Raw genomic sequence first — 15,179 nt, 5'->3', positions numbered from 1 at the left:
TGTTCTCATTGATTTTTCTCCTCTGTTCCCTGCCCCACATCCTTCCATCCCTCAACTAATTATACTGCCCGCAACCCCTACATCAACTTTAGGTCCCCAACTCCACATCTGCCCCTTGCCCCACCCAGTGTACCTCTGGTCCCTCTGGTGGTTCATTGTGTCCCTCTCCAAGGCAGAGGGATGGTGCAGCTGCTGCAGGGTCCCCTTCTCTGCTTCCCAATCCTGGGGGAAGGGTAGGAACCTCCAGCAGTTCCCTCTTCCTCCCAGGCCACCCCAATGAGAATGTCATCAGCTGCTCCCTCTTCTGCTTCCCTTCCCAAAAATCTCCTGTCTACTCTCCAGGGTAGGGAAGACAGCTCTGCCAGCCTCCTGTACTAGCCCTGATTGGGGAGGGCAGCCAATCAGAGGGGATTTTGCCCCTGAGCCAGTTGGAAACTCCATGAGATCTGCTCCTTCTCCTGTCATATTGAGACTGGCTCCAGCACCAGCCTAAAATCATATTACTCATGGTGAAATCACAAGAGTTGGCAATGCTGTATTAATGTGTGTCTCACAATATTTCTTGTTTGACAAAGTCCCAGCTGCTTTAATAAAATAATCAAATGATTGCATGAGAATCTCACTTAAAAAAAATAAAGCTGAGTTTCTAGCCCTCATGGCTGTGGAGAAAAGTTCACTCCCACTGTTCCAATATTGGAAAGCCAACACACAATTAAAAAAAGAACCTCGTGATTTTTGGAGCATGGCTCATGACTTTTGACCCATGAAGGTTGGCAATTCTGTAAATCAGAAATTCATCAGAACCATTAGCCAACCCAAATATTGAGAGACTCTCAAAACATGGCTAGACTTGGGAATACTGGAGGTGGGCAGGCTGTACGAGGATCTCAGAACTGCTATAGGAACGTAATCCACAGCCTGCTGAAGTCAATGGACCCTTTCCATTGGCTTCTCTGGGCTTTGGATCAGACCCTGTCTAAGGAGCATTGTGCATTCTGAGGCAGCTCCAGCACCTTCTCCCCATCTACTTCCTATATCCCCACCAGCCACCAACTCTCCCATAACCGCCAGCACTTCCCTGCCTCCCCTTTTCTCCTCTCCAGGCAGCAGTGACATAAAAAGTATGAATGACTACAGGCAGCCTTGCACAATCCTCACTAACATTTTCTGGATCAAACAGGCTGAGCTAGTCATTTTTATTTTGGGTTGGCAAACTTTGGTGACAATTTAGCAAAGCTGATATGATCTCTCTTTATGTATGGGAGGTAAATGGTAGAGGGCACTGGAGCCACTTCAGAATGCAGGTGGTTCCTCTTACATAGCCGCTCTGAGACACTCTTACAGCCCTACCTTCCCTTCTGCATGGAGGGGTGAAGCTATCAAAGGCACTCGCTTCCGAAGTTCACACAAACAGCAAGAAAATATTTAAATAAAAAAGTCTATTTAGGCTTCGAAAGTAAATCAAGCATCTGGGTGGAGCTATGTAATTTTCAGAATTGATGCTCTCTGATGCCATTAATACAACAGAATCCGAAATCTCACTTAGCAAAGGTTTTATATACATCTTACAGCTTTACTTTCCAAGGCCAAATTCTGTCCTCATTTACACCCATGCAACTGCGCTGGTTGGAATGGGAATGCATGAGTTTAATGGTGACCACCATTGGTCCAATAGCTCAGACCACCCACAATTACTAGAACTAGAGAAAATATCTCAAAGTGTATATTAATTCTAAGAATTGCACAAGTCAACGCAAATGCTCAATTTGCTTTATAGATAAGGCGAAACAGACCTGAGGGTTTTTTGGATGACATTTTGTTCATCTACCTTGTTTGTGCATGTTTTACGTACTTTCATGTGTTTTCTTAGTTTTTATGCACATAAAGTTAAACCAATGTGAACTACACAAGTAAAACAGAGGACAAAATTTAACTTTCATTCTGCAAAACTACCTCTCTCACACTTTAGATAACTAAAGTGGATAGTGGGTAAAGCTCATCTGTGCAGGAGTCAGAACTTTTTCAGTGGCTGGTCTGAGACAGTGGAATGAACTCTCACAGGAACTAAGGACCTCACAGATCTCACCACTTCTGCTCCAAGCGCAAGACCCTTATCTTTGCCTTTGCCTTCTCTAACAAACATATAGCAACACGTATGTTAAAACAAACAAAACAAACCCTACCAAAACAAGACACTCCCTGCACACACTTCTACATGAGAAAACAAACAACATGGCACAGATGTTAGTCAAGTTGTGCTATACACTACTGGAAGGCACTTAGATACTATAGCGATGAGCACGATAGAACAACTGATATAAAATAGCCTAGGAAGCCTCAAGAGCTATGGACTTACAGTGACAAGTGACCCATGGCACCAGTAGTTCTGCTTTTTGTGACCTGATACTGAGTTTTCTTTTCCTGATATGAAAGTGCCCTCTGACACATTGCTCATTTATATGCAGCGGCTTCTGCTAGGGCAGCCAATGAAGTATCAACTTCAGGAATAGGAAGTGGGAGATGAGGGGGAGAGCAGAACGTCCCATAAGCTATGATGTTGAAGGAAACAGTGTTCCCTGACTCCCCTGCACAAGCAGAAGTTCTCAATTTAACGCTTAGAGTACAATCACTTCCAGGCGTTTAAGTTTCTGACCACAGCAGCTGTTTTATCTCAACAAACTATTTGCTAGTGAGTTTATTTTGTACTCCTAGATATTTTGTGAGTTTATTTTGTACTCCTTATGTTGGACCTGCTGAAGAGCTCCAGCTCTCCCAATGGCAGGTCCTCTATAGTGTGCTGCTCTTTTCTAGGGATTCCAGCACTTGAAACCACAAGGCCTGTCTCATGATGATGGCTTTGGCCAGCAACATGGCAACCACATCCAGTGCATCCATGGCCACTTCTAAATGGAGGTTTTTTGACCATCTGGCCCACCTTTATGACATCTCTCAGTTCCTCTCTACTATCCTGTGGGAGTTTTGGTAGAAAGGCAGCCACTCTCTCCCATATTAAAAAAAAATATATTTTTGCAAAACAGGGTCTTTTTTCAAACCTCAGATAAGAGCTGAGGAAGAGTGCCTGTGGTTTGCTAAAGTGCCTTCACTGGCTTCAGTATACCCTTTTTGATGCAGTCCTAGATTGCCTGTTTGGGCAGCCCTGTCTAAGGTTGATGAGCTCAGGATATTGGCGATCTCATAGGACTTCCCCTTGTTCGCCAATGTCCATGGTCTCAGTGATCTGGGTCAAAAGGTCCTGGAACACCAGTGCTACATCTGATGAAGATTAAGACTAACAGCTGCAGCAGAGACCATAGCAGGGGACAGCATGAGTAGGATGGAATAATTCATTGCTAGTAGGGTAACACACCCTTGAGTGTTTTCACAGGAAAACACTCTACACCTGATACAATTTCATGCTTAGTCTCAATTTGGTTTGATAATAAATGTGTCTGGGACAGAGATTATCCAATCGCCTTACAAGCCGTGTATTACAAATACAAGCCAGAACCAAAATATAGCAGGCCAAATTCATCTGGACATACCTCCCTGTACTTCAGTTATGTCCTGGATAAATATGACCCACTACATTTAGAGATGACACTTTTAGCCTAAGACCCTTTCCACCTGTTTGACAACAAACAAAATAGCTCCTATTTGTAGAAACAGTAGAAAAGAAAGACAAAGGTTTACGTTATGGATACACATAAAGCTTATGATGCAGAGTCAGAGTAAAGCACATCTGAATTTGTTCTGTGAGCATCACCAGAGTCAGTAACAATTTAAGAGGATAATTAGGGTTTGGTGAGGGCAGTTTGGTGCTGAGAGAATGATGGTATATGATGGTCATACATATTTACATAAAGGTCTGAAGGTAGTGGCTAGACATATTGCTGGCCAAAAAAAATCTGGAGACATTGCTTCCAAAAATTCAGACTAACACAAAGTAGTTTTTAATTGTAATAGAGGTGGGAAGGCAAAAAGAAGTCATACTTTAGAACTTCAAGCACACTTCCTTAAGTGCAACATAAAAACTTGGTGGTACTCTTATTATTCCTACAGTCTATTTTTATTTTAGGCCAACTCTGATATAGTAGAAACCTGGATTTGGATATATTTAATGTAGAACCCTTCCACGATCACTCACCTATCTCCTGATTTACTCTAAAACCAAATGCTGCAGTTATTGCTTGTTTTTTTCTGCCTGCATTTGTTAAAATTCTTGTTTCCTAAGAATTTCTTCATTGGCAGTGGAGTCTGGTGCTTTGTGAAATTGGATTCCAGCCCTTCTCTTTACAAGCTTACATAATTTCCTAAGAAATTCATAACTGGATACAGAAATCATATGTTATTGTAGATCTATTTTTATAGAAATAGAAAAAGTCAGAATGCTAAAGCTATGAAATCCCCACTGACATTTCTCCTTTCCAGCAAATGAGGCCAAAACAAACTATTTCTTCAGAAACTGTACCACAGAATCAGGGGCGGCTCTAGGAATTCCCATTTCTGTGGGAGGTCCACTGGAGCTGCGGGACCAGTGGACCCTCCGCAGTCATGCCTGCAGGAGGTCCGCCAGAGCCGCCTGCCACCCTCCCAGCAAAATGCCACCCCAAGCGCGCACTTGGTGCGCTGGGGTCTGGAGCCAGCCCTGCAGAGAATAACTAAAATTAAAGTTAATTTTTAGAACACTATGTAGTATAAGTGATAAGGGGTCACAGCCTGGTTACTTAACTCAGGCAAGTAGCCCTATCTATGTCATTATGACTAGGGGTGGCAGGTTTGTATCATTTTTGGTGGTGCCCAGAATGGGTTCAAATCCCAACCTCCCCCATCCACCCACACACACCTGCCTTGTAAGCTGATATAAGTTGTTGGACCCCTGCTTCATTCAGTGCAGAAATTGTAAGATGTGTGCAAGGGAGTGAGAGGTTTACAAGAAAAAGATCAGTAGTGTTAAGGCACTGAACTGGGACTCAGGCAAACCTCTCTGGCTCCGCTACAGACTTCATGTGCAATGTTGGGCAAGTCACTTAAACTAAAATTTTCCTGTGTAAAACTGGGAGGGATAGATGCTTGGCACCTCTGAAAAAAATCAGGCTTTATGTGTCACTAGCTGAGTGCCCAGAAAGCAAAGAACACACCATTAATGTCCACCCTTGAGAATTCTGGTTTAAGTGCTTCATCAACCACCACATTAGATGTGTTAGAGCCTTGGCTAGGATCCAGTTTTTCCCTAATTCTAACTGATGTGCAAAGAATTTCAAGGAAGAGTCTTGGCAGGGTTATAGAATCATAGGGTTGGAAGGAACCTCCAACCCCAGGAGGTCATCTAGTCCAACCCCCCTCCTCAAAGCAGGGCCAATCCCCATGTGGCTTGCTCAAGGATTGAGCTTACAACCGTGGGTTTGATAGGCCAATGCTCAAACCACTGAGCTATCCCTTTCCCATTTTGTGACACTCAGTGGTTTCAGTGTCAGAGAGGATGTTCCCAGCTGTTGCTTCAAAATTTGCCATCGATGAGTTGATGCAGAGAAAAATACATAGATGCTTTCTTTGAATTACATTAAAAAATTCAGCAGCCTCACTAGAAGCTGATGCTACATCACTGACCACCAAGTTCAATGAATGAGAACTGCATGAGACAAAAAAAGCTCGAGGGTTTAACTCTCGGATCCATGTCTGCACTCCTCTGTTTTTTCCTCTCATGTTGGCACCATTATCGTAGCCCTGACCTCTCATGTCAGCTATCGCAATTCCCATATCGTCCAGCGTTTTAAGAAGCACATTTGTCATACCAGCTCCTGAAGTATCATCAATGTCAATAAATTCTAGAAAATGCTCTCTGACAGTCACCATTGCAGGGACATTTTCACTAAGTTCTGTTGTTTTTACAAAACACACAATTAAAGTCATTTGTTCCATACAGCTGATGTCAGGTGTGCAGTCCAGAATAACAGAGTAATATCTTGCTGACTTCAGATCTTCCACAATCTTCTGTTTGACTTTTGTTGCCAGTAACTGTATGATTTTATTTTGAATTGTTTTTCCAAGGTAGTGGTGTGTGTACATTTCTTGGGTGGTGACTCTTCTTAGATGCTCCTGGAGTACAGCATCAAACTCAGCCATCAGCTCCACAATCTTAAGGAAATTTCCATTGTTTGGCATATACAGTTGATCTGAAGTGCCACACAGTGCTAGGTTGTGGGTAGCAAGCATTCTCACAATGGCAATGAGCCTTTTCAGAACATTTTGCCAATAAAGAGACTCTGATGCAATCTTCTCTTGATGCTGATCATCTATGGTGGCCTTTAACTTTAGTCTCATCTCAAGCCCTTTCCACTTATGGAATGCTCTCTGGTGATTTGCTGCCTTCTCATGGCATGCCAGATTTCTAACCAGATTTTTCCAGTCCTTTGTTCCTGTAGAACTCAATGTGACTGGACCATTAGACTGAAGAGTTTGCAACAAAAACAGTATGCAGCATTCTGGGTCTTTGAGTACATAAGCCATGGCCTCTCCACTTTGTCACCATTGAGGATTTCACATAAGTAATGTGTTGGATGGAAACTTCTATTTTCATTGTCTTTGGAGAACATGAAATTTTTCACTTGCTGTGGCCCATGCAGTACAAGGAAGTTCCTCAGACTACTGCTCAAGTGGGTCGACAGTCCTGGATCATCTAGACTTAAGGAACTAAACTCAGCAGCAGTTGTTTCTTGCACCTCCACCACACTCTTCTCTGATCTACACTTTTCTTCAGGAATGTGCATGGTTACATCCATTTGAGATGGAGATATGGATGCTGCAGTAGCTGAGAGGTCACCTGCACTCTGACTAACTGGAAGATCAGGCATCTCCTCACCACTCACATCCTCACTGGGGCTGGAAGGCTCACAGTGAACATTTGTGTCTATATATCTCAGGAGAACTCCTCCCTGCTTAGACAGAAAAGCTTCCTTTGCTTGCTTGCTTTTTCTGAATGCTGCCCCAGAGGGGCGTTTTCTTCTTTCACTCATGACTGCTGTTCTGTGCCAGCTATAGTGGCTCTCAACGCTCAATTGAAGGGGTCAAATAAGCAGGCTGGTATCAGGGCCTGAGTGAGGGAAGATATCAGCATCTTAAGGGGCTAAATGGCTCCTACTACTTCAGTTGACTGGCTGTTCTCTTCAAGTGGATTCAGGGAAGCAGCAGGAAACAGGAAGCTCCCTGAGAAGCTGGTGTTAATTGGTCCAGGCTCCTGGGGGTGCTAGAGAGGTACATAAGAAGCTCCTCCTCCTCTCTCTCCCTGCAGCTCCTGCTGCTTTCTGTTATTCCCTCTCACCTTTTCTCCTGCCTGCCTGTTATGTCTCTTGTGCCCTCCTTCCTCCAGCACAGCACTCACCATCTCTGTGCATCTAGAGCAGAGAGAATAAATATGCACCAGCAGGAGACACAATTTTCTACACTCTGGGTTCTAGAGGCGCCTCTCCTCCCCGCCCTCACCACCCCCACAGTCTGGCACCTGAGGCGGCCTCCTCAGTTCGCCTCATGGTAAGGCCAGCCCTGCCCGCAAAAGCAGTATGGAAAGTATAGTCTCATTGAAACACACACAATTCTTGCAGTACAGTTTAGGAATTGAAATAAAAGTGTTACACAAAGAGCTCACACTTCTTACCAACCAGCAAAAAGCCCAACTGAACTGAAGAATGAGATAGAACATGGTCCCTCAAGAACCTGATCCTAAGGCACTTACCACTTTAAAAGACCAGACCTTGAGTGCATCTTCAAGTTTATGAAAACAATGGAATTCTTATGTTTCTTTAAAAATAAATATGGGAACAATACCAGGTATACTTGACAGCAAACACCCAGACTTTGATCTGGTGATCCCCAGCAATGAATCAATTTATGGAACAGTGAGGAGAATAGGGATAACTGTCAACCTATTTTCATGCTAGAACCATGGAGAGTTGTTTATTTCTTCTTACTTAGAATGTTCTAACTTTCCAGCCATCTACAATGTAAGATAAAAAACACCCATCTTTCTGAATCATATTGCTTTTGTGTACATCTTTCCTATAACCTTTGAATTTGAGGGAGTTTGTAACTTTACAGCACAATCACTGATGGCCATTCCCAGCTACAGCCCATCAACTGAGGTAATGGAGTGTCCATTGTCTCTGCAGAAGGACCAGGCGGGCAACGAATCCCACACTACTGCTAATGGAGCTATTCTACAGTTGCCAATGCAGCCTCATATCTGTGCTAGTCCCCATCTCTCTTCCACATGATGAAAGGGAAAGAAGGAAAAAGGTGACAGATATGTAAAGTGGTGCATCCATCAACTGTGCCTCAAATTCTCCTCCAGTCTGATCCCTCTCCAAACAACTTACCTCTAGGGTCCTGAAACTTCACCTCCATTCCAACACAGAGGAACTGCTCTGGTTCTGCTGGTGTCACGGGCATGGAATTAGCGGCCCCTATGAAAATGATAGCTTTAGAAGTCAAAACCAATGGGCTATGTCCATCCTGGGAGATATTCTTAAGGATGTGAACAAAAGCTATATATCAGAAATGGATGTAACACTAACAGGAATATCAAAGGTAAAAGACATCTTAAGGCTGGTGGCATACAGGCAGTAGAGTGAGTGAGTCTCTGCGTCACATACACTTTTGCTCCTTCTGCGTCACATTAATTTTTGCCCCTCCTTCAGGGATTTTCTTGGCATGTGAATATCATAAACAGGACAAAGCAAATGCTTTGTCACCTGATTCCACCTCTTTGTCTTCTGAAAACATTTTTGTGAAGCCAGTCTCTTAAATAATGTACGGGTCCTTTTCCAGAGCTGAAATTAGCTGTAAAACTTCCATGACCAGTATGAATGCTTCACAGCTAATTCTTTGTAAATTGTGTTGCTAATTTACTGTTGTATTTACCTCACAGAAGATACAGATAAATGTGCCCAGGAGTAGAGCGGGTCAGAATTTTTTTTGACAAAACAGGTCTAATCAGAAAATGCTGATTTCTTGAAATCTAAACTTTTTGCAGGAATGCACCAGTTTTGACAAAAATTTTGCCAGGAAGGTATTTCATGTCCAGGACAGAACTCTAGCCACATGGTTAGAACACTCATGTGGGAGACCCTGCCCTGGAATTTGAACCTAGATTCCCCCCATCTCAGGTGAGTGCCCTGACTGCCTGCCTAGTCTGGGGTGGGGTCTTGTTCTGATTTTCTCTGAAAAATTTATAAAGGTCTAAATTTTGTCCCGCCTATGGAACAGGAAAATTCAAAACCAACCACACACAGTGCATTCCTCTATGAGTGTGGCCTCTGATTTTCATCCAAAATTTTCTCTGAACACTGTAGGCGTATGCATCCGTGTGTTGTTAAAAAAAAAATCCTACACAACACAAAAGCGAAACTCACCATTTGTCCATTAACAAATACTCTACTACAGCTTTTTCATGTTGTTTCTAGATGGATAATTCTGGATTCAGAATAATAAATATTCCTCATGAGGGAGGTTATAAACCATTCTTTACAAAAATTCAGCTCTGCACTCTGTTATGGTAAGATCCATATTCTGTGTAAAATAATAATGTTAGATAAACAATTAGAGGAAAACCACTGTTGTTTGGTGGTGCCCGGCAAAGAGCAAGACATGTTAGTAAAAGTTAGACAAAGCATTGAGGGCTTCCTGGGATTTTTAAATACTCATAACTGGATTATCTGGCCCTCTTTTGTTCTTACATGTTTTCCAAGGAATACAGCACTTTGTCATGATTTATGGGCAACCTCTCATCTCCGTTATCTGTGTTGCCAAGTTTTTCATATTAGGAAATATGCTCAAAATTATAAAACATGTTTGAAATCCTCCTTTATCTGGCATCCCTGCTGGGCGGTCTGCTCCGTACATCTGGGGATAGGGAAGGCAAAAGTGGCTTTAAGCCACAATCCCTAGGGTTGCTGGAGTTCACTCCTGCCTCTAGTGCAACATAGAGCAGCCCAGAGTTGCTCTTAATTATGTTGGCTTTTAACCCCCTATAGGCTTTTACACCAGCTGCAGATTGCTGGAGCTGGTACCTTGTGCCAAGGTAGGAGGGCGACATAGTGTCACCCCAGCAATGCCAGTTGAAGATTTCCCCATAAAGAAGGGAATCCTCAGGTGCCCATCTAGGGCAGCCTTAAGTCCACTTTTTACCAGCAGGATAAGGCAGGATCTGGCCTTGAATGTTTCAAAGAGAAAACTAGTGATACTACTGAATAAACTCAAAGCTTCACTGTCCCTTCCTTCTGCACCCTGAGAAAACCGATAGACACAGAGAACTCTGGTTAGAGATAATAAGAGGTGTTGAAGCACTGAGCATTACAGTAATTTTTCCTTTTCCAATTTCAACCACCACCAATCACCTACTGAGTTAATGAGAACAGTTCAGAATAAAAAAATGACTGAGTAGAGAGAAGAGTGAAGTAATGGCATTTAAATTAGAAACCAAATATACACCTTTATCAACCTAAAACTCTCTTTAATAGTGCTCTCTCTTATATTTGACTATTTTATAATGTATCGGTCTTAAAATATATAGTAATTACCTTCATGACAAAATCATTTTTTTAAAAAGCACAGTATCCATAATATTAGGTTCCTAGAATGTTTACTTTGAGTAAATGAATATGACAAAATATGTATAAATGAAATTCAATACTCTTGACCAATGGAAAGCACGTTCGTTAGAAGAAATGTTCTGTACTCTAGGTGTCTCATGCTGTCTATATGGCTAGAGGGAAGTCTCCATTATAAATGTTTATTTCTTACAAAATTTTAAAGATGACACAGAACCCCTGTACATTGATGTATGAGTGAGTCTCTCCTTCACATACACTTTTGCTCCTTCTGTTTCACGTTAATTTTTGCCCCTCCTTCAGGGATTTTCTTGGAATGTGAATATCATAAACAGGACAAAGCAAATGCTTTGTCACCTGATTCCACCTCTTTGTCTTCTGAAAACATTTTTGTGAAGCCAGTCTTTTAAATAATGTATCAAGTCCTTTTCCAGAGCTGAAATTAGCTGTAAAATTTCCATGACTAGTATGAATGCTTCACAGCTAATTCTTTATGAATTGTGTTGCCGATTTACCATTGTATTTACCTCACAGAAGATATAGATAAATGTGATGTGAAAACACCCTAGCATTTACACATACACACTTGTATCCAACCACTTCCTGATATAATATAAAATCATGTTTCCGGCATTCGGAGAGACACACATTAACTCCTTTGACAAAAATGTCAAAGTTCTACCTCAACTGAATCCTGAAGAAAAGATGGGTGTAGCTCAAGAGTTTGTCTCTTTCACCAACAGAAATTGGTCCAATAAAAGGTAAATGTTTAAATATGAGCCATGCATAGCCAATGACAATTTTATATGGCTTCCACACTGACAAATCCTGGGGATCCTGCAATGCCCCTCTTCCTCCAGCAACTCCTCTTTCTGGAGTGACTACTGTCCTTTACTTCATATGATAAAGTTGAGGCCCCTCTATGTCTATGCTGGGCTCTGACTTGGCACATCAACTCTGAAGTTTTGCATTCTCTAGAGATAAGGTAGATGTGGATGTAATTATCTTCAGGTGTGTCACCACCTTGTGTAAGTATTTTGTGAAGACCCTTGGTGCTATGGAAAATCTGAAAGGCAATACCTTCTATTGATATTGACTGAATGTGGGACAAGTGGATGGTTATGTGGAAATATGCAACATCTAAGTTGAGGGTCACAAACCAGTCTTGAGCTTGAAGAGATGGAATGATGGCAAGCCTGCCAACAGCGGGGGGTCAAAGGGGACAATTTCCCAGGGGCCTGGGAGTTTTAAAAGGGCCCAGAGGCCCCGGGTCCTTTTAAATTTCCTGGATAGGCTGCAGGGCTCCTAGGTCTGCACGACGGCTCTGGGCCCTGCGCTTTGGGGGGCCCCATGGGCCAGCACGATTGGCCAGCACGGTCGGTCACGGAAGTGATGGATTTGTCACTTCCATCCCAGGCCCTGCATTCCCTAAGGATGGCCCTGGGTTCGGGAATTGCTGTCTGCGGGCCTGAATGATGGAGCAAGCATTACCATCCTGATTCTAAGGCAGCCTATGTAATTCACTCTCCTCAGGTCTAGGATAGAAGAGAGACCCCCTTTTTTCTTCAGAATAAGGAAATATTGGAAATGAAAGCCTCTTCTCTTGTACTCCTCTAGTAATTTTCAATGGCTCCTAGATAAAGCAATGAGGCCACTTATGTTGGCAGTAGCTCTTCTAAGAAGGGTCCATGAAGAGGGATGGGAAAGGGGAGGCTGGATAAGGGGAAAGGAGCAGAAATGGATGGGAGGATGTGCAATGCCCATTTGTTGGCTGTGATTGTAGACCAAGCCCAATGAAAGAGTGCAAGGCAGCTTCCAAAAGATGTTGGGAAGCCTTAGGTTTATCTGGTGTGGCTCCCAACATTCCCATCAAACCAGCTGCCTCTGAGAGGGTGCCGTTTTTGCAACAGAGGAGAAAGATTGTTGCTTCCCAGAGTACTGGGTCTTTTTCTGAGAGAGTGATCCAGTTGTTGAATCTTGTGCTAGCAGGGAGCTCTCTTCCTCTGTTGGGGCTGGTATTTGTATGGGTAGGGCCATGGTGTGTAAATCCTCAGTGATTGCTGTGTGACCTTAGAATCTTTGAGAGAGAAGGGCTTCATCTGTTTGGCTGCTGAAGAGCTCCAGCTTTCCCAATGGCAGGTCCTCTATAGTGTGTTGCTCTTTTCTAGGGATTCCAGCGCTTGAAGCCAGAAGGCCTGTCTCATGATGATGGCTGTGGCCAGCAACATGGCAACCACATCCAGTGCATCCATGGAGACTTTTTCTTATATAGGCACCTATTACCCCCCACCCCCTGTCCCGTTTTTTTCACAGTTGCTACCTGGTACCCTAGGAAGAGTGGCTGTGGTTTCCCAAGGTCTCTTCACTGGCTCGAGTATACCCTTTTTGATGCAGTCCTAGATTACCTCCTTGGGCAGCCCTATCTAGGGTTGATGAGCTCAGGATATTGATGAGCTCATGGGACTTCCCCTGGTTCACGGATGTTCATGGTCTCAGTGATCTGGGTTAAAAGGTCCTGGAACACTTTTAAGGTATCAGGTGCCTGTGCCACTGATTCATCTGATGAAGATGAAGACTGTCAGCAGACGAGGAGATTGCTGAGGTTCCTCCAGTGTTGCCTCAATCTATATGCAGAGGCCTGATCTTGGGTCTGGCATGGGAGGCCTGGCTAGCGATGCTGCTAGGGAGCAAGATCTCTTCCTCTTCCATGACAGGTGGGAGGGGGATTTGACTGAGGCATGTGTGATGGTGGTTCCCAGTATAGCCAATAGGACCAACAGTGACATGTTGTATGGGTATTAGCCAGCCCACTGTCACTTGAGCCTTGTCTGTGATGAGTCCCAGAACAAGAAGCCTCCAGTGGTGTTTCCTCCTGACCACAGGTGGATGAATCTTGGCTTGATGTTGGTGACAACAAGTGTCTTGGTGAGGGCATTGAAGAGTATATTTCTTCAAATGCTGATTCTCTAGGGCAGTAAGACCTCAGTGCAGAGGGAGCTGTTGCCAGCTGTGGTCTTGGTGTGGAGGATGCCTCTGGTTGGGATACAGACTTTTTAGCCAGTATATATTGTGGGACAATGGTAGGTTCAAACTCCTGTGCCTGCATTGGCACATGTAAGGTTGACAATGTCATTGTCATGGTTGATACCTGGCCACCCTTTCTCTGTGCTACATTGGCAGTTAAACTTCTATCTCTAGAAGTTGACACAGACAATTTGGAGGGTTTGTCTCTGGAAAACTGGTGTTTAGGTCCTCCATTACCATGTGATCTGCAGTGGTGCCTGTAGCCAAGTTTTTGCTTGTGCTCTGTCTTCAGCACCAGGTCTGTCGTCCTTGGGGTCAAAGCTGAGGTTGTCAGTGCCAAGGCTATGGATACTGGGGCTACTACTGTCAGTGTCTTCACTGCCCTTTTTGACTTCTTGCAGCTGGACCCACATGTGGGGTGCCTGCTTGAGGGGTCTCTCCAGTTTGGCACCTGCCAGTTCTCCAGGTCTCAGGTGACCCTCACAGATTGTCTCATAGATGCAGCTTCAGATGAGTCTCTGGACTTATAGTTCCTGGAGGAAAAGCAGCAAGAAACTGAGCATCCATCTGGAATGCGACTCTCATTCAGCTAGCTCTTCTGCCTGCTGAGCCCATCTGCGTGGGATGAGTCTGTCACAAGATGGACAAGGTTTAAATCTGGATGGCTTAGAGTCTGCCATTAGACATGGTAGTTGGCATGAAGCACTAGACTCCACTATATAGGGGATTTGTTGAATTAGTCAGTATCTTTATTAAGTCCAACTGGATCAAAGATCTGTTTAGAGGAAAATAAATTCTTCTAGAAACTGCAGGTCAGACACTGCTGGATTCTATCTCCCAGCCACAAGGGGTAAGAGAGAACTGAGAGGGGCTCATGGCAGCTCTGCTCTTTATGCCATCAAACAGGAACATGAGGCGGCACAGGCCACATGAGTGGCCTTAATAGATATGGCCATTCCAAAGACTGATTTTGCACAGATGTGGCACATGTGCATCTCATGCAGGATCCACACGGACACATATTCAAAGCAAAACAGAGGCTTACACTGGAACTAGGTTTCTATAAAGCTGCAGCAGAGGCCATAGCAGGGGACAGCATGAGTAGGATGGAATAATTCATTGCTAGTAGGGAAACACACTACACCTGATATATTTCAGGTTTCAGAGTAGCAGCCGTGTTAGTCTGTATCCGCAAAAAAAACAGGAGTACTTGTGGCACCTTAAAGACTAACAAATTTATTTAAGCATGAGCTTTCGTGGGCTACAGCTCACTTCTTCGGATGCATAGAATGGAACACACAGACAGGGGATATTTATACATACAGAGAACATGAAAAGGTGGAAGTATGCATACCAACAGGCAGAGTCTAATCAATAGATCTAATCAATCTGATATAGTCTCATGCTCAGTCTCAATTTGGTTTGATAACAAATGTGTCTGGGACAGAGATTATCTAATCGCCTTACAAGCTGTGTATTAAAAATACAAGCCAGAACCAAAATATGTTATGGATACACAAAAGGCTTATGATATAGAGTGAGAATAAAGCAGGT

The 15,179-nt window shown here is 43.5% G+C and overlaps 1 protein-coding gene across 1 annotated transcript in view; it reads right to left on the bottom strand.

Moving 5' to 3' along the window:
- The window catches only part of LOC120397257 (collagen alpha-6(VI) chain-like), a 75,592-nt gene extending 61,554 nt beyond the window's left edge, over window positions 1–14,038 (bottom strand). The window contains 3 exon segments of the mRNA XM_039522963.1: window positions 8,370–8,537; window positions 11,682–11,797; window positions 13,863–14,038. Coding sequence (XP_039378897.1) covers window positions 8,370–8,537; window positions 11,682–11,797; window positions 13,863–14,038 — 460 coding nt within the window.
- Between the last annotated feature and the right edge of the window lie 1,141 nt (window positions 14,039–15,179).

This window comes from Mauremys reevesii, linkage group 2, assembly GCF_016161935.1.
Source record: "Mauremys reevesii isolate NIE-2019 linkage group 2, ASM1616193v1, whole genome shotgun sequence".
In the NCBI taxonomy this organism is placed as follows: domain Eukaryota; kingdom Metazoa; phylum Chordata; order Testudines; family Geoemydidae; genus Mauremys; species Mauremys reevesii.
Note: the sequence above shows the minus strand (reverse complement) of the source record. Positions and strands in the feature narration are given on the sequence as shown.